Source organism: Bufo bufo, chromosome 1 (genome assembly GCF_905171765.1).
Source record: "Bufo bufo chromosome 1, aBufBuf1.1, whole genome shotgun sequence".
Lineage (NCBI taxonomy): Eukaryota > Metazoa > Chordata > Amphibia > Anura > Bufonidae > Bufo > Bufo bufo.
Genome location: NC_053389.1, coordinates 583,705,931 through 583,733,690, shown reverse-complemented (window position 1 = coordinate 583,733,690; position 27,760 = coordinate 583,705,931). Strand labels below are relative to the sequence as shown.

General features: G+C 44.9%; 1 protein-coding gene across 1 annotated transcript; it reads right to left on the bottom strand.

The window, feature by feature from the left end:
• Positions 1-25,737, bottom strand: LOC120984547 (tubulin alpha-8 chain-like). The gene is made up of 4 exons (XM_040413388.1): positions 25,685-25,737; positions 21,355-21,571; positions 1,375-1,523; positions 1-1,094 (listed from the first exon to the last, which is right to left on the bottom strand). Exons 1-4 carry the CDS (start codon positions 25,685-25,687, stop codon positions 117-119), a joined length of 1,347 nt encoding a protein of 448 aa, XP_040269322.1. The 5' UTR covers positions 25,688-25,737; the 3' UTR covers positions 1-116.
• Positions 25,738-27,760: the final 2,023 nt, after the last annotated feature.

Below are 27,760 nucleotides of genomic sequence, written 5' to 3'. Positions count from 1 at the left end.
ACAAACCTCAAATATTACTTTTTATGACCTTAAAACATTGGAATGCCTAGCCAGTGATTCAGTTGCATCCACAGTTTTGCTACATACTGTGCAAGTTCTCATAGCATATTAAACCTTTAGTATTCATCATCTTCCTCATCCCCACCATTTCCAGATGCTGTCCCCACCTCTTCATAATCCTTTTCCAGAGCGGCCATATCCTCTCTGGCTTCAGAAAACTCCCCTTCCTCCATCCCCTCTCCCACATACCAGTGTACAAAAGCCCTCTTAGAATACATGAGGTCAAATTTATGGTCCAGCCTAGCCCAGGCCTCTGCAATTGCTGTGGTATTACTCAGCATACAGACTGCACGTTGCACTTTGGCCAAGTCCCCTCCTGGGACTGCAGTGGGAGGCTGGTAGTTTATTCCCACCTTAAATCCAGTAGGACACCAGTCAACAAACTGGATGGACCTCCTGGTTTTAATAGCAGCTATTGCAGCATTTACATCTTTGGGCATCACATCACCCCTATATAACAGGCAGCAAGCCATGTATTTACCACGTCTGGGGTCACATTTAACCATCTGATTTGAATATTCAAAGCAAGCATTTGTAATCTCTGGCACACTCAGTTGCTCGTGGTAAGCCTTCTCTGCCGAAATTATTGGGGAGTAGGTCACCAGCGGGAAATGTATTCTGGGATAGGGCACCAAGTTAGTCTGGAACTCTGTTAAGTCAACATTCAATGCACCGTCAAACCTCAAAGAGGCCGTAATAGAAGAAACTATCTGCCCTATTAGTCGGTTCAGGTTGGTATAAGACGGACGCTCAACGTCCAGATTACGCTTACATATATCATAAATTGCCTCGTTGTCTACCATGAAGGCACAGTCCGAGTGCTCCAGAGTTGTGTGGGTTGTCAGAATTGAATTGTAAGGTTCCACCACTGCAGTGGAAATTTGTGGAGCAGGATAAACTGAGAACTCTAGCTTTGACTTCTTTCCATAATCTACAGAAAGACGCTCCATCAGCAGGGAAGTAAAACCAGACCCAGTACCACCTCCGAAACTGTGAAAGATTAGAAACCCTTGAAGTCCACTGCACTGGTCAGACTGCACAAAAAGAAAGAACGTAATTAGTTTAAAAGGCATGAAATATATTTACTTAGTAGTTTTCTAGTCCAATTGGTTTATCAAACTACATAAAAAGAAAATGTGCTGAGAAGGGGGCAACCCCTTTAAAGATTAGAAAAAGCATGGCTGCCTCCTACCAAAAACAATACCATACTTGTCCACAGTGTGTGGTATTCCATCTGTCTCATTCAATTGTCAAACCCACTGGGATAATAGAATATATAATATATAATATATCATACACACATCTATATCTTACCATTTTACGTAACCTGTCCATAACAGTATCAATAATCTCCTTGCCAATGGTATAGTGACCTCTGGCATAATTATTAGCAGCATCTTCCTTGCCACTAATAAGCTGCTCTGGATGGAATAGTGTGCGGTATAGCCCAGTTCTGATTTCACCTAAAATAATTTTTTAAGAAGACAAAGATAAGTTAGATTATACATTTTCTTACATCCCATTTATGTCCATCTCAAACTGAAACTTACCATATAGTAAAAAAAAAAATAATAAAAAATAAATAAAAAATTGGAGCGTTAAATATGGCACCCACCTGTGCCTGCTGTTTTCAGTGTCAATGATCAGAGAATGCCAGTTATGGACATTTAACCTCTCAGATCCCATATCAATTGTGAACATGGCATCCAAGTGATCATTTAGAGGTGAGGACTCCCTACATAGGAGCAGTGCAGTTGCTATGATAACCTTTAAGATGGCCCCAGGGTATTTTATTTTTATTTTTTAAAGTTTCAGCATCAATTGACAGGAAACACATCATCACTTAATGGTGATTGTTTATCTGTAATGCCCCATTTTCCTTTACTCCATTCTGGTCAAGTGACCTTATCTACCGCATTGACCCTCTACAGATGACATCGCAACTACATCTGAGGTGTGGCAAGACTTGTAAGACTGTGCCCTGTCGACACATCAATGACCATGCTTCTGAGGGTGGCGTTTTGTTCAACCTCTTGGACTCTGCCCTGTAGATGTGATGTCAGCAATGATGCTGTGTCTTAGGGCCCATGCACACAGCCGTATGCCCTCCGAGACATACGATCCGTGAGTGGGCCATATGTCCCGGAGCTGCATTGATCGTGCACACGGGAGCACACAGCATCAGATTACAATGATGCTGTGCACGTTGGCAGGGCTGTCTTTAATATTGATTGGACCCTGGGCAAGAATTTACTTGGGCCCCCTGGATCCCGCCTTCGCACACTTTAGCATGCAATCAAGCCCTCCACCATAACGCAAAAAATCCACACACCTCAGAGTAGTAAACTTTAATAATGAGTGGCCACTAGAGGTGTTCCTTGGCAGTAATGCAAATCCTGCTTTTATCCTGAAAAGGCAGTGTTTACATTAAAAAGCTTGCAGGGACATGCTATAGACACCAGAACTACTGCGTTTAGCTTTTGCGGTTCTGGTGACTATAGGTGTCCCTTCATATAGAGAAAAAAAAAAAAAAAGAATCAGCACAAACGTATCAAATAAAATGGCTGCATCATTCTAAAAATTAAAAAAGCACAACTTCTGACACAAATATATAGTATTCTGCAGATTACTTTTTTTTACAATGTGCAGATAGTACTGTACTACTAACCCCCTCCATACAGGGTAATACAGCACCACATACCTCTTACATCCAGTGACGTCTCTTTGATGTAGATGTTCTCTTTCCTCATCTTCTCCTTTCAGACCAGACCACCATTTTTCAGCCATTTCTCATCTCTGCAGTTTGACAAACAAAATCTTAGCTTACTACTTTTCCATCATCCTCCCATCTTCTGGACAAATCCTACCACCCCCAATACTGTTCAGCTGTGCTCCCCCAATACTATACTGCAGAAACAGATAAACCCCCTGATAGTAGTACCATGCAGATAGTGCCCATCAATAATTATTGGCACACAGGGTCCTAAAATAACTGCGCCCAGCAAATAGTGCCCCTGACACTAATAGTCTAAACATTCTCCTTCTAATGTACCAGTGCAAAAAATACCCCCTTTTAATGCCCCCAGTTGAGCTAATGTCCCCATAATGTGCCAGAATAAAACACCACTATATAGCACCCCCAGTAAATGTCCCCATAGTGCTCCTCTCCCCCCTTCTTCCTAGTGCCCCCCATAATGTACCAGTATAAAATGACCCATATATAGTGCCCCAGTAGATTCCATCAGTGTCTCCTATAATATTCAAGTATAAGATACCTTCTTAGTGCCCCCCCATAGATGAGCCCATAGTACTCCTCTCCTTCCCCATAGTACCCAGCATGTGCCCCAGTATAAAATGCCCCTATACAGAGCCCCCCCATATAAAATACTTCGTGGCCTCAGTAGATGCCCCCAATAATGTGCCAGTAAGATGTGCCCCCCAATCATGTGCCAGTAAGTGCCCCCATAGATGCCCCTAATCACGTGCCAGTAGTAGTACCATATAAAAACAAAACACTTATACTTACCCCCATGAGGACGTCAGCGATGCAGGCCTCTTCCAGCCTGTGTCCCGCGCTGTACGGCTCAGGCGGTGCAATGACGTCATCGCACTGGCCTCTGACAGGCACTAGACACGCAGCCTATCAGAGGAACGGGGAAGGGAGACGCCTCTCCCTCCCCTGCCCCGCCGCAACACTTCCATCTGTATCACGGTCCTGAGGTTGGCGATACAGATGACTATAGAGATGAGCGCTTCCACAATGGAAGTGCTCATCTCCCTGTGCCCTGCCGCCGTCCCCAATGTCACCAGTGGCCAGCGGGGCTCATGAGGCAGCTGCCTTGGGCCCCCCAGGTGCAACTGGGCCTGGGGTAGCTGCCCTTTTTCCCCCCATGCTAAAGACGGCCCAGCACGTCAGGCCGCCCGACGGGCTATTGTCCCGCACTCATAAGATCATACGAGTGCGGGACAATAGTCACGTGGGAGGCCGGATGTGCACAGCATCATTGTAATCTATGATGCTGTGTGCTCCCGATCAATGCCGCTCCGGGACATATGGCCCACTCATGGACTGTATGTCGGAGGGCATACGGTCATGTGCAAGGGCCCTTAGAGTGGGGTTTATCCAGCAGGGCTTCAAGTAGGATTGGATCTGTGACGATGGAGCTGGGAGGGTAAGGAGAGGAAAAAGACCTGGTGCTACAGACTCTCCCGTGAATCTTGTTCTGGAATGTAATGTAAACACAGGGTGCAGGTCACAGATCGCAATTACACTGGAGGAGTCAAAATGTACTCAGAACTGGCCTATACAATGCAGTAAGGTTGAAAGAGTATTTTTGTGTGACCGAAAAACCCCTGTAAGGATCCAAGATCTGCCACAGTAAAGTTTCTTCTATTTATCCTGTATGGTGTACATTAGGCTTGAGCAAATCGACCTTCAGATCATAGATCCGAAGTCTATTTGTTCAAATACTTAGATTTTAATGCCGTTTCCATACAGCATTAACCACCTCAGCCCCCAGTGCTTAAACACCCTGAAAGACCAGGCCACTTTTTACACTTCTGACCTACACTACTTTCACCGTTTATTGCTCGGTCATGCAACTTACCACCCAAATGAATTTTACCTCCTTTTCTTCCCACTAATAGAGCTTTCATTTGGTGGTATTTCATTGCTGCTGACATTTTTACTTTTTTTGTTATTAATCGAAATTTAATGATTTTTTGCAAAAAAATGAAATTTTTCACTTTCAGTTGTAAAATTTTGCAAAAAAAAACAACATCCATATATAAATTTTGCTCTAAATTTATTGTTCTACATGTCTGATAAAAAAAAAATGTTTGGGTAAAAAAAAAATGGTTTGGGTAAAAGTTATAGCGTTTACAAACTATGGTACAAAAATGTGAATTTCCGCTTTTTGAAGCAGCTCTGACTTTCTGAGCACCTGTCATGTTTCCTGAGGTTCTACAATGCCCAGACAGTACAAACACCCCACAAATGACCCCATTTCAGAAAGTACACACCCTAAGGTATTCGCTGATGGGCAGAGTGAGTTCATAGAACTTTTTATTTTTTGTCACAAGTTAGCGGAAAATGATGATTTTTTTTTTTTTTTTTTTTCTTACAAAGTCTCATATTCCACTAACTTGTGACAAAAAATAAAAACTTCCATGAACTCACTATGCCCATCAGCGAATACCTTGGGGTGTCTTCTTTCCAAAATGGGGTCACTTGTGGGGTAGTTATACTGCCCTGGCATTCTAGGGGCCCAAATGTGTGGTAAGGAGTTTGAAATCAAATTCTGTAAAAAATGACCAGTGAAATCCGAAAGGTGCTCTTTGGAATATGGGCCCCTTTGCCCACCTAGGCTGCAAAAAAGTGTCACACATCTGGTATCTCTGTATTCAGGAGAAGTTGAGGAATGTGTTTTGGGGTGTCTTTACATATACCCATGCTGGGTGAGATAAATATCTTGGTCAAATGCCAACTTTGTATAAAAAAATGGGAAAAGTTGTCTTTTGCCAAGATATTGACCCCATTTTGGAAAGAAGACACCCCAAGGTATTCAATGAGGGGCATGGCGAGTTCATAGAATTTTTTTTTTTTTTGGCACAAGTTAGTGGAAATTGATATATATATTTTTTTCTCACAAAGTCTCCCCTTCCGCTAACTTGGGACAAAAATTTCAATCTTTCATGGACTCAATATGCCCCTCACGGAATACCTGGGGGTGTCTTCTTTCCGAAATGGGGTCACATGTGGGGTATTTATACTGCCCTGGCATTCTAGGGGCCCTAAAGCGTGAGAAGAAGTCTGGAATATAAAGGTCTAAAAAATTTTACGCATTTGGATTCCGTGAGGGGTATGGTGAGTTCATGTGAGATTTTATTTTTTGACACAAGTTAGTCGAATATGAGACTTTGTAAGAAAAAAAAAAATAATTCCGCTAACTTGGGCCAAAAAAATGTCTGAATGGAGCCTTACAGAGGGTGATCAATGACAGGGGGGGTGATCAATGACAGGGGGGGTGATCAGAGAGTCTATATGGGGTGATCACCCCCCTGTCATTGATCACCCCCCTGTAAGGCTCCATTCAGATGTCCGTATGTGTTTTGCGGATCCGATCCATGTATCCGTGGATCCGTAAAAATCATACGGACATCTGAATGCAGCATGACAGGGGGGGGGGGGGTGATCAATGACAGGGGGGTGATCAGGGAGTCTATATGGGGTGATCACCCCCCCTGGAAGGCTCCAGGGAGACGCCTGTATGTGTTTTGCGGATCCGATCCATCTATCAGTGGATCCGTAAAAATCATGCGGACATCTGAATGGAGCTTTACAGGGGGTTGATCAATGACAGGGGTGTAATCAATGACAGGGGGTTGATCAGGGAGTCTATATGGGGTGATCACCACAGTCATTGATCACGCCCCTGTAAGGCTTCATTCAGACGTCCGTATGCGTTTTGCGGATCCGATCCATCTATCAGTGGATCCGTAAAAATCATGCGGACATCTGAATGGAGCTTTACAGGGGGTTGATCAATGACAGGGGGGTAATCAATGACAGGGGGGTAATCAATGACAGGGGGGTAATCAATGACAGGGGGGTAATCAATGACAGGGGGGTAATCAATGACAGGGGGGTAATCAATGACAGGGGGGTAATCAATGACAGGGGGGTAATCAATGACAGGGGGGTAATCAATGACAGGGGGGTAATCAATGACAGGGGGGTAATCAGGGAGTCTATATGGGGTGATCAAGGGTGAATAAGGGGTTAATAAGTGACGGGGGGGGGGGGGGGGGTGTAGTGTAGTGGTGCTTGGTGCAACATATTACTGAGCTACCTGTGTCCTCTGGTGGTCGATCCAAACAAAGGGGACCACCAGAGGACCAGGTAGCAGGTATATTAGACGCGGTTATCAAAACAGCGTCTAATATACCTGTTAGGGGTTAAAAAAAAAAAACACATCTCCAGCCTGCCAGCGAACGATCGCCGCTGGCAGGCTGGAGATCAACTCTCTTACCTTCCGTTCACAGGAAATCTCGCGTCTCGCGAGATGACGCACGGATGCGTCCAGGAGGAATGAATCAACCACCTTCCGGACGCATCCGTGCGTTAGGCGGTCGGGAGGTGGTTAAAAAGTATTGGCTTTGAGGAGCCAAAGTTTGTCTTACCCAAAGTCACGCTAGATAGAAATCCGAAGTGGGCTTTGGTACTGGCTGTTACTTTGGTACCAAAGCCCACTTCGGATTCACATTTTAGACACAGATATGAAAACAGTAGTAGGGTTGCGTGAACCCGAACTGTAAAGTTCAGGTTCGTACAGAACTTTAGGATTTTTGGAACCGGACATTTCAGTAAAAAGTTAAGGTTCGGTGCTCGGCTCTTTCTTGGCGCTTTTTGAAAGGCTGCAGAGCAGGCAATCAACAAGTGTTTAACTCTGTGCCCTTAGAAGCCATGCCTACTAATGGCATGGCTGTGATTGGCCAGTGTAGCATGTGACCCAGCCTCTATATAAGCTGGAGTCACGTAGCGCTGCTGTGCTTAGTGTAGGGAGAGGATGCTGCTGGTGATTTCAGGGAGAGAATAGGAGAGAACCTTTGCTCAAAACGTGAATCTAACTCAGCGATCTACATACATTGTGTTGTGTGTGTGCAGGGCACAATTGTTTTATCCTGCCCTGAGCCCAGTGACCAAAAAAAAGTCAGTTAGGTGGGCGGCAGACATTTTATGCAAGCTCAGTGCACCAGCACTTGCAGGCTTAGTCAGTGTGCAATTTAAGCTAGAAATACATCCATAATTTTCTGGTTTTTTAAAAACACACTTTGCCAGATTCCACTATTTTTCTGGCCTTGCAGCATCAGCACGTGGGAAATCCCAGGGTTATATACTGCTGTCAAATTCAGTTATTAAACCAACACCCATTTGGGCAAAAAAAAAATTGTTGGCAGCCTTTGCTGCAGAGGTCATTGTGAGATACCGCCTTTACATACTGTCTTTCTATTCAGTTATTTGAAATAAAGCCATTTTGGGCACAATTCTTTGATAGCGTCCTAGTGTGGATCAGGGCATGTGAGATACACCCTTTAAATACAGGGCTTCTATTCAGGTATTTGAAATACAGCCATTTTGTGCAAACAAAATTAAAAGGCCTAGTCTGGTTCAGGGCGTGTGAGATACACCCTTTAAAGGGGTTGTCCGGGATCAAACTTTTTTTTTAAAACTGCTTACTCACTGTTAGTAGCTAAATCTATCTTCCCAAGATGTTTTTAGGTAGCTTTTGCACTGCTGCATGGCTCCTACAGTCCCCAGCAGACTGTGTACATACATGTGTTTATGTGCCATCACTTCCTGCTGCAGTGCATTGTGGCTCCCAGTGCAGATCAGCAGCTCCTGGTTTCTACAGTGTAAGATCACCACCCTGCACCCGCCCCCCTCATACATATTCAGCCTCCTCCATAGATCCGCCCCCCTCTTACATATTCCTCCCCCATAAACTCCTCCTTGCTCTGTCTCTTGCACATGTCATGTGCTCAGTGTTTGCAGACAGTGAACGAACACACAGGGAGCAGCTCCATCTTTCCACAATGGTAGATCATTTTTAGTTTTATGCTTGTGCTAGTTACTCATGGTATACAACCTTAGGGATAGCAGACTGCAACAAACTATAAGGGCCACGCTCCCACATCTATCCATAAACATCGCTGACAGCGTCACACTAAGGGCCACGCTCCCATATAGATCCCTAAACATGACAGAGCTTTACACAATTATAGCAGCTTTGAAACAAAAAAATATTGTTTTAGTGTGTCCATAGTCTGAGAGCCACAGTTTTTTTATTTTTTGACCGATTGTCTTAGTTAGGGATTCATTTTTTGCGGGTTGAGGTGACGGTTTGATTAGTACTATTTTGGGGGACATGCGCCTTTTTGAACGCTTGTTGTTGCACTTTGTGATGTTAGGTAAAAAAAAAAGGCATTTTTTTAAACAGTTATGATATTTTTTAAGGTGTTTTTCGGAGCCGAACTGGAGGGGCGGAGCTTATCGCAATCTTAGCCAGGAGAGTTACTGCCCCTCCTAGACTTTTGAATAATTAATTAGGCTGTCAGTGACGTCACCGGGCTCCCGAAGCAGCGGAAGAGGAAGCTTTCCTCCTCTGCAAGGGACCCGGTACGTCACTGACTGAAAGGAATCAGTTACTTCCTGCCATAAAGGTTTTGGGTAAAAAGGGTACTTAGAAACATGCTGAAAAAGGTAGGACATGGGTGTATGTAAAGTGTGTGTATGTGCAATGCTATTAAACAATGGTCCCTAATCCTGGACAACCCCTTTAAATACAGGGGTTTGATTCTTTTATTAATAAAACACTTTTTTTGTGCAAAATACACAATTTTTTAGGCCTTGCAGCATCAGCACGTTTGAAATTCCAGGGTTATATACTGCTGTCATATTCAGTTATTAAACTAACACCCGTTTGGGCAAAAAAAAAATAAAGTTTTACAGCCTTTGCTGCATATGTCATTGTGAGATACAGCCTTTACACAGTGTTTCTATTCAGGTATTTGAAATACCGCCATTTTGTGCACAAATCTTTAATTGCGGCCTAGTGTAGGTCAGGCCGTGTGAGATACCCTGTATATACAGGGCTTATATTCTTCTATTAATAAAACACCGTTTTTGGGGCAAAATACACAATTGTTGCGCCCTTACATCATCAAGACATTTGAAATTCCCTTTAAATACAGGGATTTTATTCAGGTATTTAAAAATAGACATTTTTGGCAAACAAATTTAATTGAGGCCTAGTCTGGTTCAGGGCGTGTGATATACACCCTGTACATACTGTCGTTCTATTCTACTATTAATTAAAAACACCCATTTAGGGCAAAATCCTAAATTTGAGAAATATGAGGAGAGCGTCAAATAAGGGACATAGCCCAGGTCGTGGTGCTGCTGGTGGAGCTCCTGTTGCAGGGAGAGGACGTGGTCGATCTGGGCCAGCTACACGCACAAGTGAAACCCCTTCCTTAGGTGCGAATAGGCGACAGAACCTGCAGCGGTATTTGGTCGGGCCTAATGCAGCTCTACGAATGGAGAGGCCTGAACAAGTACAGGCGATAGTAGATTGGGTTGCTGACAGTGCCTCCAGTTCCTTCACATTGTCTCCCACCCAGTCTAATGCTGAAAGACCACAGTTGGCACCTGCAGCTGATGTCCATCAGTCTTTCACCTCACCCCCTTGCAAATCAGCCAAGCAGTCTGAGCCCCAAGTCATGCAGCAGTCTCTTCTGCTTTTTGATGACTGTTAGAGTTTCCCAGGGCCATCCACCTAGCCCTGCCCCAGAAGTGGAAGAGATTGAGTGCACCGATGCGGAGGAGGACCATCGCAGCATGTCTCAGATGATGACGAAACAGGTGCCAACTGCTGGGGCTTTTAAAAGTGTGCAGACCGACAAGGAGGGCAGGGGTGAAGACTGGGTGGAAGATGATGTGGAGGATGATAAGGTCCTCGACCCCACATGGAATCAAGGTCATGCGAGTGACCTATGTAGTTCGGAGGAAGAGGCGGTGGTCGCACAGAGCCACTAGCACAGCAGATGGGGGGGCAGGGTGCAAAAGCGGAGCGGCCGTCCCCTAGACAGTACGCCTGCTACTGCCCACCGCAGCAAGGGCACCGAGCACACCAAAGCTAGCTCCAAGGAGTTCCCTGGCATGGCAGTTCTTCATACAATGTGCAGACGACAAGACACGAGTGGTTTGCACACTGTGCAATCAGAGCCTGAAGCGAGGCATAAACGTTCTAAATCTGAGCACAACCTGCATGACCAGGCATTTAAGTGCAATGTACGAGCTGCAGTGGAGTAGACACCTCAAAAACCAAGAAAGGTCTCTGGCTCCTCCTGCTTCCTCTTCTGCTGCAGTCTCTGCCTCTTCATCCACCTCTGGAGTGACAGCGCCACCTGCCACCCCGCAAACAGAGGATCTGCCAGCAACACCACCACCTGGGTCACCAAGCATCTCCACAACGTCCCACGGAAGCGTTCAGCTCTCCATCTCCCAAACGCTGGAGAGGAAGAGGAAGTACCCCCCACCCACCCACGATCCCTAGCCCTGAATGCCAGCATTTCAAAATTACTGGCCTTTGAAATGCTGTCATTCCGTCTGATGGAGACTGATAGTTTTAAAGGCCTTATGGCGGTAGCTTTCCCACAGTACGTCGTGCCCAGCCACCACTACTTTTCAAGGTGAGCCATCCCTTCCCTGCACAACCAAGTAGGGGACAAAATCAGGTGTGCACTGCGCAACGCCATCTGTGGCAAGGTGCACCTGACTACCGATACGTGGACCAGTAAGCACGGTCAGGGCAGTTATATCTCCATAACAGCACACTGGGTAAATGCAGTGGCGGCTGGGCCTGAGGCAGATAGCAGTTTGGCGCATGTCCTTCCACCACCAAGGATTGCAGGGCGCTTCAGTTTGCCTCCTGTTGCTTCCTCCTCTTCCTCTACCAGCTCCTCATCCGGTCAGCCTAACACCTTCACCACCAACTTCAGCACAGCTAGGGGTAAACGACAGCAGGCAGTTTTAAAACTTATCTGTTTGGGGGACAAATCCCACACCGTGCAGGAACTGTGGACGGGCCTTGAACAATTGACTGATGAGTTGTTGGTGCCAGCAAGCCTCAAGCCCGGCCTGGTGGTGTGCAATAATGGGCGAAATCTCGTAGCAGCTCTGGGACTAGCCAGTTTGACGCACATCCCTTGCCTGGCGCATGTGCTGAATTTGGTGGTGCAGAGATTCCTTAAAAATTACCCCGATATGTCAGAGCTGCTGCATAAAGTGCGGGCCGTCTGTGTGCGCTTTCGGCATTATCACCCTGCTGCTGCTCGCCTGTCAGCGCTGCAGTGTAACTTCGGGACTTCCCGCTCACCGCCTCATATGCGGCGTGCCCAGAAAGTGGAACTCCACCTTACACATGCTGGCCAGACTGTGCAAGCAGCAGGTGATAGTGGAGTTTCAGTTGCAGCACGCACGGGTGAATCGCTCGGCGGAACAGCACCACTTCACCACCAATGACTGGGCCTCCATGCGAGACCAGTGTTCCTTGTTGCGCTGTTTCGAGTAATCCACCAACATGGCCAGTGCCGATAACGCCATTCTCAGCGTTACTATCCCACTTCTATGCCTCCTTGAAAAAAACGCTGCCGGTGATGGAGGAGGATGTGGAAGAGGGATCATTTCGTAGGGTTTCCGGGGAGGAGGGAGGAACCATGTTCACAGCAGGGTGGCACCCAGACAAGCTCATGGCCATCACTGGTGCGTGGCTGGGGGGATACAGAGGACACAGACAATACACCTCCCACAGAGGACAGCTTTTTGCTGCCTCTGAGCGATTACATGCTGCAGTGTCTCCGCAACGACCGCCGAGTTGCCCACATTCTAACTTGTGCCGATTACTGGGTGGCCACGCTACTGGATCCCTGTTACAAGGGCAACGTACCGTCCTTAATTCCGTCACTGGAGCGTGATCATAAGATGCGCGAGTACAAGCGCACGCTGGTAGATGCGCTGCTGGTGGCATTCCCATCTGACAGCGGGGGCACAGTGGAATCACAAGGCGAAGGCCGAGGACGAGGTCGCCAACGCAGCTGGGGCACCGCCAGCACCTCAGAAGGCAGGGTTAGCATGGCCGAAATGTGAAAAGCTTTGTCAGCACGCCACAACAACCAGCACCACCAGCTGATATGGAACGTCTTAGCAGGAGGCAGCATTTCACCAACATGGTGGAGCAGTATGTGTGCACACGCCTACACGTACTGAATGACAAGTCTGCCCCTTCAACTTCTGGGTCTCCAAATTGGGCACATGGCCTGAGCTTGCCTACCTTGGAGGTGCTGGGCTGCCCTGCAGCCAGTGTATTATCTGAACGTGTGTTTAGCACGGCAGGGGGTGTCCTCACAGACAAGCGCAGCCGCCTGTCCACAGCCAATGTGAACAAGCTCAAGTTCATTAAAATTAACCAGGCATGGATCCCACAGGACTTGTCTGTACCTTGTGCAGAATAGACATGTATACCGGCACTAACCAGCCATTGTTAGTTATACTGCGGCGCAATTGCTCATTGTTGTATTTTTGATATTTCTTTTTGAGTGTACCCCAATTTTAAAAAATTAAATTAAAACCAAAAACCTGTGTTGGCTACCGCGTCGTCCTCCACCACCGCTTCCACCTACACCGCTACGTCCACCGCCTCCTCAAACTCCTAATCCATATGGAACTCCACCTCAAATCAAATTTTTTATTTTTTTATTTGTATGCATTTTATTTTATATGTCATTTTACTACTTTGTCAGTTACCGTATTTTTCGCCCTATAAGACGCACCTGCCCATAAGACGCACCTAGATTTTTGAGAAGGAAAATAATAAAAAAAATATTTTGAACTAATAAGGGATCCGTGGGTGACACCGTTATGGGGGATCCGTGGGTGACACCGTTATGGGGGATCCGTGGGTTATCTATAATCGTAGGCATTGTTAATATATACAAATTCAGGGTAATCAGCGCCTGTATTACTTACAAGCAGCGCTCGGTAGCAGAGAGGAGGGAGGAGGCAGGCCGGTAGGATGGGCGCTGGCAGCGTGAGTCACTACGTCATGCGCCCACGCCGTCTGCTTCATTCATAAAGTGGGCGGCGCAGGCGCGTGACGTAGTGAAATTCACCAATTTTTGGGTGTGATGTACCACTGCTATACCTAGTTGACAGCTTAATAAATTTCATTATTTTTTCTTTTACATTTTCGGGTGACATTTTTTTCTGTCATAGACCACTGCTCTACCAAGTACACAGGTTAATACATTTCACAAATTTTTCTGTTATATTCTTTGTTTGACATTATACAATTTTAGACGTGAATAAACCCCTGCTCTGCATAGGTGACGGAATAAAATTTCAGAAATTCTTCTTTAACCGCCTCCGGACCGCCTAACGCAGGATCGCGTTCCGGAGGCGGCAGCCCTGCGCACAGTAACGCATATATGCGTCATCTCGCGAGACGCGAGATTTCGCTCAAAGTTAAAGTATTTCGTCACCAGCCTGCCAGCCAATGATCATGGCTGGCAGGCTGGCGATTTTCAAAAAAATCAAATCACAAGCCAGATAACACATTATATTTGTAAATATGATGTGTTAAATGGCTTGTCTGCTCCTCTGCTGGTCCTTTTCGTCGGTTGGTTCCAGCAGAGGAGCAGACATCACAGTGAGTAGCACCAAACACTTCACTTAGCCCCAGATCACCCCCCATCACCCCAATTAACCCCTTGATCGCCCCTGTCAATCACCTAGTGAAAGGAAAAAAGTGATCAGTGTAAACTGTAACTTTTTTTTCACTGGTATTGACTGATAGGTTTTAGGATAGTTTAGGCCCCTTGGTTAGGTAGTTTAGCGTCAGTTAGCGCCCAGCCCACCGCAGTCACTGATTCGCTGATTAGCGTATCGCTAATCAGCATTTGTACTTTTATAGTATCTGTAAGTGATCAAAACTGATCACAGTCCGATCTATAATTGTATTAGTGTCACCTTAGCTCGCCCTCCACCCAAAACGCAGTGTTTGCCCGATCAGGCCTGATCGGTCGCCCACACGTGCGTTCACCCACGCCCGCCCCAGTGACAAAAAAATATATATTTTTTTGATCACTGCACAATCACTTTCCAAGCGCTGCGGCGATTAAAAAAAAATAAAAAAATCTGTTTTGATATTTTTTTAATCAATCGCAGCGGCCTCCGTTACTTCGCTAGCCTCCCCTTTGTAAGACAGGCTTGCTTTTTTTCTTGGGTAGTCTCAGGGAATACCCCTAAATTTAGTAGTCCAAATGTCAAACAGGGGGTATTCTTCTGAAGAGGCCTACAGGATTCTGACCCAGTCGGATGAGGAATGGGAACCCTCATCTGACGAATCTAGCGGGTCAGAATATGAACCTGTAGAAAGCAGTGGCAGTCTGACCCAAAGTTCGGACGAGGAGGTTGAGGTCCCTGATAGCACCAGGCGTACCCGGCCCCGTGTCGCTAGACCACAGGTTGTGCAGGATCCGCTTCAAGAGCAGCAGAGTGGGGCTGGTGCTGTCGGATCACGTGGTGAGGCATACACCAGCAGCGCAGCCCTCCCTGGACCTAGTACCAGCACTGCCGTACAACATGGTGAAGTGGCGAGCACCAGAAGGGCAGTTGAAGCTGGTACGGTGGCACGTGCAGTAGTTACCCCGTCGCAGCCACCGCACAGACAGGCCTGTAGACCCCCTAGAGTCCCTGAGGTGCTGGCAAATCCTGATTGGCAGTCACCAACTTCAGCCGCACCATTAGTTCCCCCTTTCACCGCCCAGTCTGGAGTTCGGGTTGAGACAGCTCAGATCGGTTCGGCCCTGGGATTTTTTGAGCTGTTCTTGACTGCGGAGCTCTTGGACTTAGTCGTGGCAAAGACAAACCGGTATGCCACTCAATTTATATCCGCCAACCCGGGAAGCTTTTATACCCAGCCTTTCCGGTGGAAACCAGTCCAAGTTTCCGAAATTAAAATTTTTCTGGGCCTTCTCCTCAACATGGGTCTAACCAAAAAGCATGAATTGCGGTCATATTGGTCCACGAACCCGATTCATCACATGCCCATGTTCTCTGCTGCCATGTCCAGGGCACGATTTGAGGCCATCCTGCGTTTCCTGCACTACCTCCCGTCCCAGAGGCCACCCAGCTTTTGACCGGCTCCACAAAATTCGGCCCCTCATAGACCACTTCAACCAGAAATTTGCAGATTTGTATACCCCAGAGCAAAACATCTGCGTAGACGAGTCCCTAATACATTTTACCGGGCGCCTTGGCTTCAAACAATACATCCCAAGCAAGCGCGCCCGGTATGGGGTCAAATTGTATAAGCTCTGTGAAAGGGCCACAGGCTATACCCACAAATTTCGGATCTATGAGGTAAAAGATCAGACCCTGGAGCCGGTCGGTTGCCCTGACTACCTGGGGAGCAGTGGGAAGACAGTCTGGGACTTGGTGTCACCCTTATTTGGCAAGGGGTACCATCTTTATGTGGACAATTTCTACACAAGTGTGCCCCTCTTCAGGCATTTGTTCCTAGAACAGATTGGCTGCTGTGGCACCGCGCGAACTAGTCGCGTGGGCTTCCCCCAATGGCTCGTTACCACCCGTCTTGCAAGGGGGGAGAGGGCTGCCTTGTGTAACGAAGAACTGCTCGCGGTGAAATGGAGACACATGCGTGATGTTTACATGCTCTCCTCCATTCACGCAGACACGACAATACAAATTGAGCGAGCAACCCGTGTCAATGAAAAGCCCCTCTGTGTCCACGACTATAATTTGCTCATGGGAGGGGTGGACTTCAATGACCAGATGTTGTCTCCGTATTTAGTTTCCCGACGCACCAGACGCTGGTATAAGAAGGTGTCTGTATATTTAATTCAATTGGCTGCAAATAATAGTTTTGTTCTCTACAGTAAGGCTGGGAGAACACGATCCTTCCTCAAATTTCAGGAAGAGATCATCGAGAACCTCCTGTATCCAGAAGGTTCCGTGGACCCATCCACCAGTGTAGTTAGCCGTCTACACGAGCGACATTTCCCCAGTGTCGTTCCTGGTACCTCAACCCAACCGTCACCCCGAAAAAGATGTCGTGTCTGTAGCAGGAGTGGAATAAGGCATGACACCTGCTATTTCTGTCCTGACTGCCCTGACCACCCTGCCCTATGCTTTGGAGAGTGTTTCCGGAAGTACCACACACAGGTACACTTAGCATAGGGATCAGGACAGGCACACAGGGCCATTAGGGCCCTCTCTCACAGCTGCTGCAAACCTCTCCTTTCACCTGGGATAAAGTGCATAATGTACTTCGCCACATCTTTGGGCGATTTGCACATTGTCCCATGGGGAAGGAGAGGTTTTTTTTTTTTTTTTTTTTTTTTTTATAGGAAAAACACACACCAGTAAGCAAAAAAAAAGGTAAATTTCAGTTAAAAAAGTAAAAAAAAAAAAAAAAAAAAAAAAAAAAAAAGTTTATATGTTCTGTTCAAAAGTTATTATAAAGTTAATAAAATTTATTGCTTTGCGGCCTGGTTTTCTCTTTTTGGTTTAGTTTTTTTTACCCTCCAGGTGGACCAATCGATCGACTAGCTGCAGCACTGATGTGCATTCTGACAGAAGCATTGCGCTGCTGTCAGATTACACACAAGTCGGTGTATGCGGCGCTGCAAGACGAGATTTCTCCTCTGCAGTAAAAGATACGTTTGCCGAGGCATATGAGCTGAGGAGGCGGCGGTGTTCATATGCTTTGGCAAACACTTTGTATATATAAAAAAAAAAAAAATCCCTGCAATGATTTATTCATCCACATCGATTGGAGAAATCTGGTTTGCCAGGGCATACAGGCGAAGTGGGTATGGATGTTGGGCGGAGCTCCTATGTCCTGGCAGACGCCTTTCCCCTCTTTTTTGGCAGAGATTTTTTCATCCACATTGATCGATGCGAATGAAGAAATCTGTGCCATTCATTTTTTATTTCAGCCCAGAGGCTGAACGAAAAAAAAAAAATCTCATTACCCGTATGCTCAATATAAGGAGAATAGCAGAAACTCCTAATGCTGGCCATACATGTAATGATTGTGGAGACCCTCAAATGCCAGGGCAGTACAAACACCCCACAAATAAACACCATTTTGGAAAGAAGACACCCCAAGGTATTCGCTGAGGGGCATATTGAGTCCATGAAAGATTGAAATTTTTGTCTCAAGTTAGCTGAAAGGGAGACTGAGAATATAAACAAAAAAAATAAAAAAAATCAATTTCCACTAACTTGTGCCCCAAAATTTTTTTTTCTATGAACTCGTCATGCCCCTCATTGAATACCTTGGGGTGTCTTCTTTCCAAAATGGGGTCACATGTGGGGTATTTATACTGCCCTGGCTTTTTAGGGGCCCTAAAGCGTGAGAAGAAGTCTGGGATCCAAATGTCTAAAAATGCCCTCCTAAAAGGAATTTGGGCACCTTTGTGCATCTAGGCTGCAAAAAAGTGTCACACATGTGGCATCGCCGTACTCAGGAGAAGTTGGGCAATGTGTTTTGTGGTGTCATTTTACATATACCCATGCTGGGTGAGATAAATATCTTGGTCAAATGCCAACTTTGCATAAAAAAAAAAAAAAAAGGGAAAAGTTGTCTTTTGCCGAGATATTTCTCTCACCCAGCATGGGTATATGTAAAATGACACCCCAAAACACATTGCCCAACTTCTCCTGAGTACGGAGATACCACATGTGTGACACTTTTTTGCAGCCTAGGTGGGCAAAGGGGCCCACATTCCAAAGAGCACCTTTAGGATTTCACCGGCCATTTTTTACAGATTCTGATTTTAAACTACTTACCACGCATTAGGGCCCCTAGAATGCCAGGGCAGTATAACTACCCCACAAGTGACCCCATTTTGGAAAGAAGACATCCCAAGGTATTTCGTGATCGGCATAGTGAGTTCATGGAACTTTATTTTTTGTCAAAAGTTAGTGGAATATGAGACTTTGTAAGAAAAAAAAAAATAAAAAATCATTTTCCGCTAACTTGTGACAAAAAATAAAGTTCTATGAACTCACTATGCCCATCAGCGAATACCTTAGGGTGTCTACTTTCCGAAATGGGGTCATTTGTGGGGTGTTTGTACTGTCTGGCCATTGTAGAACCTCAGGAAACATGACAGGTGCTCAGAAAGTCAGAGCTGCTTCAAAAAGCAGAAATTCACATTTTTGTACCATAGTTTGTAAACGCTCTAACTTTTACCCAAACCATTTTTTTTTTTATCAAAGACATGTAGAACAATAAATTTAGAGAAAAATTTATATATGGATGTCGGTTTTTGCAAAAAAATTGTTAAATTTCGATTAATAACAAAAAAAGTAAAAATGTCAGCAGCAATGAAATACCACCAAATGAAAGCTCTATTAGTGAGAAGAAAAGGAGGTAAAATTCATTTGGGTGGTAATAGTGACCGAGCAATAAACGGTGAAAGTAGTGTAGTGCAGAAGTGTAAAAAGTGGCCTGGTCATTAAGGGTGTTTAAGCTATGGGGGCTGAGGTGGTTAATTGATGCACACCACCTCCTTTGATTCAATGCTTAAACTAACAATTTTTATTTATTTATTTCCGCTCGATCCCCAAAAATTTTAAATATATCTCTTAAATTTGGTCTCTTTCTCATGCTCCCTCTCCGGCGTGGAACCCTGATTCGCCGATAATCGTGATCAACATGGTAGGCACAAAAAAGAACATCGAAAGTTGATAGAGCAGACATTAAATTGGATCGTAAACATCAAGGGGACATTCGACATGGTGGGGCAGTAAGTTTGCACACACCTACACGAACTGACTGACAGGGGTCAGCCCCTGCAACTTCTGGGTCTCCAAATTGGGCACATGGCCTGAGCTTGCCCTTTACGCCTTGGAGGTGCTGGCCTGCCCTGCAGCCAGTGTATTGTCTGAACGTGTGTTTAGCACGACTGCAGGGGGTTATCACAGGTTATATTTCCCAATGTTTTGGGGTGTACCCCAATTTAAAAAAATACATTTTAAACCAAAATGCAGTGTAGGCTACCTCCTCCACAGCCGCTTCCACCTACACCGCCTCCTCAACCTCCTACTCCTAGATCAAGATTATTATTTTTAATTTTTACGTATTTTATGTTATTTAAAGTCATTTCTCTATCCACAACTAAGCTGCAAAAACCAGTGTCAGGCAGCTGCTGCCAAGGCCAATAAGATAATGGGTTGCATCAGAAGGGGCATAGATGCCCGTGATAAGAACATAGTCCTACCACTTTACAAATCGCTAGTCAGACCACACATGGAGTACTGTGTACAGTTCTGGGCTCCTGTAAACAAGGCAGAGATAGAGCTGGAGAAGGTCCAGAGGAGGGCAACTAAAGTAATAACTGGAATGGGGAAACTACAGTAGGGTGAAAGATTATCAAAATTAGGGTTATTCACTTTAGAAAAAAAGACGACTGAGGGGAGATCTAATTACTATGTATAAATATATCAGGGGTCAGTACAGAGATCTATCCCATCATCTATTTATCCCCAGGACTGTGACTGACGAGGGGACATCCTCTGCGTCTGGAGGAAAGAAGGTTTGTACACAAACATAGAAAAGGATTCTTTACGGTAAGAGCAGTGAGACTATGGAACTCTTCCTGAGGAGGTGGTGATGGTGAGTACAATAAAGGAATTCAAGAGGGGCCCGGATGTATTTCTGGAGTGTAATAATGTTACAGGCTATAGCTACTAGAGAGGGGTCGTTGATCCAGGGAGTTATTCTGATTGCCTGATTGGAGTCGGGAAGGAATTTTTTATTCCCCTAAAGTGGGGAAAATTGGCTTCTACCTCACAGGGTTTTTTTTTGCCTTCCTCTGGATCAACTTGCAGGATAACAGGCCGAACTGGATGGACAAATGTCTTTTTTCAGCCTTATGTACTATGTTACTATGTTACATTTGTTTGCAGAGCACTTGCCATGCTCTTAACCACATTTTGATGCCATTTGCAGCCCTCTAGCCCTTTCCATGACATTTTTACAGCCATTTTAGTGCTCAAAAGTTCGGGTCCCCAGTGACTTCAATGGGGTTCGGGGTCAAGTTCAGGTCCCGAACGCGAACTTTTTTCCAAAGTTCGGCCGAACCCAAACAGCCAGGTGTCCGCTCAACTCTAAACAGTGGTAAATCAAAACAAAGTCTCGCGTGACAAACTTTGGCTCCATGGAGCCCATACACTTTAATGCCGTATGGAAACAGCATTGAAAAATCAAAGTATTTGAACAAATAGACTTCAGATCTATGATTCAGAAGTCGATTCTCTCAAGCCTAATGTACATCATAACACAATATAAAAGTCAAAGTACCCTTGAATACCTTTTATTGTGGAGGTGCTTCACATCCAAAAAAAAAAAAAATTCTAAAAACAACATGTCAGAATATGGAGATTCAAAGGTTGTTTTCAAAGTCTTAATTTAAGTAGTAAAACAAAAATTACTTAAATTTGTTACCATTGTAATTGTACTTACCCACAGAAGTAATGTGTCATTTATAGTGCAAAGCAAACACCATAAATACAAAAATAAAATACATGGCCTAATCCTTAAGGGTTTCAATGAAAAAAAAAAAGTCAATTATTCAGTTCACGCCTGTTTATGAATTTAAATAGTAACTAATGAAACTTAGTTTTAGATCCACATGACTTACCTATAACGCTTGGTTCCAAGTCAACAAGCACTGCTCGAGGCACATGTTTTCCTGCTCCAGTTTCAAAGAAGAAAGTCCCAAAAGATGAATTTGCAACGCTCTTATCACTAGGAATTATTCCATCTGGCTGGATTCCATGCTCTAGACAGTAAAGCTCCCAGCAGGCATTGCCCATCTGCACTCCTGCTTGGCCAATATGTATAGAGATGCACTCCCTCTATTATAGGAGAACACATTATTAGAGAAATGCAACATCAAGCCTTTCTTCCTATGTTAGATCGCAGGTAAGTAAAGCGACTAAACTAATACATTGTACGGCTTCCAAATCCTGGTGGATTGTTAGACCAGGGAGGAGCTCTACGATGGTCTATTGGTTCGCATTGGGCCCATATACCGTTCTTGCACATGGGCTCTCTGCTATTTGTGCCTGCCCCTGCCAACATGAATCTAGATGTAAATTAGTACATTTGTATATTCTTGCTTAAGATTTCAAAGCGTCAATGGCCGAGTTGTAGTGTATTGGCTGGGAGGTGTGGTTTATGGCCTCACATTTCTTCTGAGACTTGGCAAGGCAGTGGAGGATTATGGGATGGCTGGGCACCATATTGCTTTTCATTGAAGAGAGTGAAGATGAGCTTCAAACCCATTTAGCCCCGGTCACCAAATAGATTGGCTGGAGGACAGGACACAGATAATATTGTGTTACCCATATGATTGAGCAAAGGGACCGCAGGGTGTGTTTACCCAGCCAAAGTTTAAAAAACCCACCTAGTCATGTCTGGCGAGTGTGTGTGGAGCCGCAAGATATCAGGACACAGCATCTTGGATGAAAGGGCTATGAGAATGCCGAGCTCCAGAGGCAGGAATACATGAACCACGTCTTTAGGGACGTTTTTTATGTAATCCCTTTTTCTATATTCTCTGTAACTGTACCTTGTATGTCCTTTGGTTAAATCATATTAAACCGTTCTGTTTAATAGCCGCTGTGTTCTCCCGTTGGTGGAATAGGTTATATTTAGTATTATAATCTACTGTGTGTACAGCAGTGTACTGGCCTGGCTGCAGCTGCTGCACAGGGGGCGGGATAGTCCTAATGTAAGCAGGAGTCCCATAGGATAGAATACTAGGTCTGGCTCTGTATAGTCTGGGTTATTCTGGGGACAGCCCTCTATGTCAACCCACAGGGAAGCGAACATAGACTTAGCCAAGATGTGAGTGGTGAAAGGTGGTTTTGGACAGTGTGCCGTGGCACCATGGTTTAAGTCAGGAATGCCAAACCTGCAGCCCTCCAGCTATTGCAAGACTACAACTCCCAGTATGCCTCGACAGCCTACAGCAGGTCATGGTGGTAATTGTAGTTTTACAACAGCTGGAGAGCCGCAGGTTGAGCATCCCTGGTTTAAGAAAACACCACATCAGACTTTTGGCACAAACAAAAGGAACTTTTTTTTTTTTTTGGGGGGGGGGGGGGGGATAAAATTGCAGACCAAGTGCAATACATATCTGGGATAAACTGACACATGAGACAATAAAAGAAATTCTCACTAATCCTTAGGCCTCATTCAGCCTGCCCAAACACAGGTCTAGTAAGCTGTTCGTTCGGCACATTAGACCCTCACTGAAGCAGGGGTATGACGCCACATTTCAACTGCCTGAATCAAGCCCTACCTCGAAATATGCGTCTATGCAACTCGGCATTGCCCCATGCATTCTACTGAGCTTCAGTTCTCATAGAACCAAGGGATTCAGCAGAACCATAGGGGGTCTGGGTGTTACAGGAATAGATGTCTCAGGGCATCCTTATTGTACAATTCTGAACGATTTGCAATAGGGCACCCACAGAGGTCCAGAGCATACCTCCACATGCTTTCATACAGTTCATCTTAGATTTTTACACAAAAATCTATAGAAGGTGTCGTGTTAAGTCAGGCACTGTATTATAAAAGTATTCTCCCTTGGGTTCACAAGTAACTGATTTACTGTTGCAGATTTTAGTGCGGCAAATCCACAAAGTTGTACAGTACCAGCAAAGGGTTTCAGCAATTCTCCGTCACTTGCGGCAGATGAAACATGCAGCAGAAACTGAACTGTGGAGCAGATTTTAAATGTCAATTTATCCTGGATCAACTTTCAGGATAACAGGCCGAACCGAACGGACAGATGTCTTTTTAGGACTTATGTTACTATGTTATATTTGATGGTTTCATGGTTTGCATTTGGGTGAAATCCACAATGAAATCTCTAATCTGCAGCTCTTCTAAAAACAAATCCACAGTGTGGATACACCCGTCGGTGTGTTTTCTGATGCAGATTTTCTGCAGTTAGTCTCTTGTCAAACCAGCCTTACAGTACAGAACCCTGAAGGGGTATTCCAGTCGGTACAAGTTGGTCCTGTGGATACCCATCAGATCGGTGGGGATCGTATTGCTGGGATCCCCACTGATCACAAAAAAAAATAAAAAATGCAGCCAGGCACACATGTGCGCAGACACTTCATTTGTATGGGAGTTCCGGAGATTGCCGAGCCGCTCTACTCTGTTATTTGGGGAACTCATAGAAATAAACGGAGCAGCCGCGATTATGTGTGACTGGCTGCTCTGATGATTTTAGGGGAGAAGCATGAGGCCCTTGTGATCGGTGGGTGGTCCCAGTGGTAGGACCACCACCGATCTGATAGGGGATAACCATCACTTACCCCTTTAAGGCCACCTGCACACAATCCAGGTAACTGCACAAGATGCCGTGCGGATTTATGTGCATTTCTGCAACATATCCGCACCATAATCCATAATGTCTAATTGCAGTTGTAGATTTGATGCAGTTTTGCCACAGATCTCACTCTGCATTGGAAAAAGGTGAAATCCACAGCTAAAGCTACTTTCACACTCGCGTTGGGTGCAGATCCGTCATGGATCTGCACAAATGCATCCGTTCAGATAATACAACCGCATACATCCGTTCAGAACGGAGCCGTTTGTATTATCTTTTAAAAATAGCCAAAACGGATCCGTCTTGACCACCATTGAAAGTCAATGGGGGGGGGGGGGGGGGGCGGATCTGTTTTCTATTGTGCCAGATTGTGTCAGTGAAAACTGATCCGTCCCCATTGACTTACATTGTGTCAGGATGGATTAGTTTGCCTCCGCATCGTCAGGCGGACACCAAAACGCTGCAGGCAGTGTTTTGGTGTTCGCCTCCAGAGCGGAATGGAGGCAGGACGGAGCCAAACTGATGCATTCTGAGCGGATCCTTATCCATTCAGAATGCATTAGGGCCAAACTGATCCATTTTGGACCGCTTGTGAGAGCCCATTACGGATCTCACAAACGGAAAGCCAAAACGCCAGTGTGAAAGTAGCCTAAAACCGCAAACATAATTAACATGCTGCAGGTTTGGTTATCCACACTGCAGGTCCATTTCCGAGTAGAAAAAAAAAAAAAAAGTTTAAAAAATCTGCAAAGTTTACATGAGGTTTGTATTCTCTCAAACTTTTTTGGTACAGTACTATGCTGCATTTTTTCCTCATGGGAATCTGCGTGGAACAACCATGTGTATTCTGCAACTTGTGCAGGTGGCCTAAGAGGTCTACATACTACCATGCAAATTGCAACCTCTTGCATATGGCTCTATATGCATTAGGTCTTCACCTGCAAATACCGTACACATGATCAATAACCAAGTAGTTAAAAACATGCCAGAAAGCTTTGGCTGAAGCCATGAGTTTTAGGCTAAGGCTACATGGCGACATTTGCGACTGGTCACAGAAAAGTTGCACAACATTTTATCATAGTCAATGGTGCTGCACTACAACTGCAACACAACAGTCACAAAAAACCTGTCCAAGTTAGATTTTTGTGCAAATGCTGTGTTGCAGTTGCAACATGTCGCAGTGCAACACCATTGACTATCATTACAAAAAATGTGGCACTACATGAACGTCACAATGTAGTTATACCCTTTTTGTCACACATCACCGTGTAGCCCTAGCCTTATTTCCACAACAGCAATAGGGGGCAGAACACAAACACTACTTTCACCCCTAGAGAGCCCAGGCCATAAACAGTTGGCAGTTCCACCCTTGACTTTTAATGATTGCCCTCCATGCTACTGGTCTGAAACTGAACCCTGTGGTGAAGGACACAGCTACCAAAATTTTTATGAGAAACATGAGGGAATGGAGGAGCATTAGCCATGGCAGCTCACATATGATCAGAAGCCAAAGTTTATCAGATTGGTTGATGCAATATAAAACAAACTAGGCACTACACAGATAAAGTCATATTAATCCACTCTATTCCCTGCCAAAATTAAGCAAACAATTCCAACTCACCATGTTTTAAAACTTTAGGCTAAACCAGTGCACAGCTGATAAATAAGGAGACCTCTAACTGCCTCCTCCAAGATAAACTGCTCAGCGCTTGCCCAAAATTAAAGCCTCCCAGGCGTGGCAAGTAGGCGGGATCAAGAGCTTAAAGGGACCTGGACCATAACTATTTATTCCGAATGGTTTGGGCTACTTGGTAGTGGAAATGCTGGTTGTAATCTGATGTCAGTTAGGACCCTGCACATGTGAATTTGGGACTGGTATTTTCTTAGTCACTTTCAGTATCTGCTCTGTTTTTGTTATGTTTTTTTTTTTTGCAAACAGCAGAGGTCATGTATGATCAGTATTTTGCCATTAAAATTGTTCACACGACCCCTTTTTTGTGACTTTTTAAACACTCATGCTGCAATATATATATATATATTTTTTTTTACACCGTGTTCATTACAAAGGAGCACTGGGGGCTGTGATTCTGGCCCCAGCAAATTTACTAATTTTACTCCAGGAAAAAGGTGTAGAAATTGCAGACTTTCCAGCAGGTGTAAGGACTACCAAAGATGCGCCAAATTTATGAAGAGGCAATGCTAGTGTCAAATGTAAAAAAAAACAACTTCAAAATATGATGGTCTTAATAAAGGACCCCCAGTGTATCTTACCGCTAATGTTTTCATTAGGGTTGAGCAAATTGGGTTTGGATTGCTGTAGCCGAACCCAATCCTTTTAAAAAGTTTAAGATTATGAGCTCTGTCTTACTGTAAAATGTATGGCCTCTGCGGAGGTCTTTCTGAAGTTTCAGCAAATGTTGCGAGACTTACTTAGTCTCACCTCCACCACATGTCAGTTCGTTTATTCTCATAAATTACTCAGCCAAACTCAGAATTTTCTTATCCCAATACTAAACTGAACTCTGCTTCATGCCTCATTAACAAATCCGAGATCAGCTTTGCATTTTGATACAGTAATTTATGCGAATAATAAATGAAGTGTCACATGATAGAGGCGAGACTAAGTAAGTCTCACTATATTTGCTGAAACTTCAGAAAGACCTCTGCGGAGGCCATACATTTTACAGGACAGAGCACATATTCTTAACATAGTTTTAAAAAAAATCAAGTTTGGATACAGCAATGCGAACCCAATTCGCTCAGCCCTAGTTTTCTTCATAGCCTTTTTCTCTATAGAGAAGGTGATGTCAATATGCCTGGAAAAATGCACCAAGAAACCAGAAAGATTAAAAATAAAAAACACCACCTGGGCTTTCCAGGAGTAAAATACTGTTGTCCTGCCCTCAGGATAGATAATAAAATTCGGATAGGTGGGGGTCCTACTCCAGGCACTGCCAGCGATCTGCTGTTTAAAGAGTGCTGAGTCCTCCTGACAGCATACCAAGCACAACGCCATTTATTGTATAGTGGCTATGCTTGGTATTGCAGCGCAGGCCTTTTCACTTGAATGGGACTGAACTGCGCCTAGGATGTGTGACTGATGAACATAGTATCACAACATAAAAACTCATGTTATATGCTAGCTGCGGTATTTTAAAGTAGGGGATAGTATCTAATTGCTTTTAGAAATAACTGCAAAATACTCAACAGGATTCACATAGCAATGCATGTGTTATTGCATGATATCGCAGTGTGTTTTATCTGGCACATGCCTGTGCTGTCATATAGTGTGCAATAAATTGTTGTGGATCCATGGCCTAACAGATAAGGGCTTGGACCACATGAAATGATTCATTCATATAATGAATGGCTCATATTCCGGTTATATTAAGTTATCGCCTATCCACTGTCTCCGGAACTCCCGTAGAAATGAATGGAAGAACAACCGGCCGCTCCTTTCATTTCGTGGGGGTTTGTGGGCTTTCCAAGGGGTACAGAGCCTGAGTTCTCTTGACACATGTGGATCCCAAACCAATCTAAAAGTTATACCGTATCCCATGGATAGGGCCTCATGCACACAACCGTAGCAGGTCCGTGCCCATATTGCGGACTGTAAAATACAGGTCTGTAATATATGGGCACTGGCTGTGTGCGCACCGTATAACGGATGCGGACCCATTCACTTAAAGAGGACCTT

What these genes read in the sequence shown, in the direction of transcription:
- LOC120984547 (XM_040413388.1), bottom strand. An exon ending in CTTGGAACCAAGCGTTATAG is followed by an intron (nt 1,524 to 21,354) that starts GTAAGTCATGTG and finishes AAATTATTTTAG; the next exon opens with GTGAAATCAGAACTGGGCTA. An exon ending in TGGACAGGTTACGTAAAATG is followed by an intron (nt 1,095 to 1,374) that starts GTAAGATATAGA and finishes CTTTTTGTGCAG; the next exon opens with TCTGACCAGTGCAGTGGACT.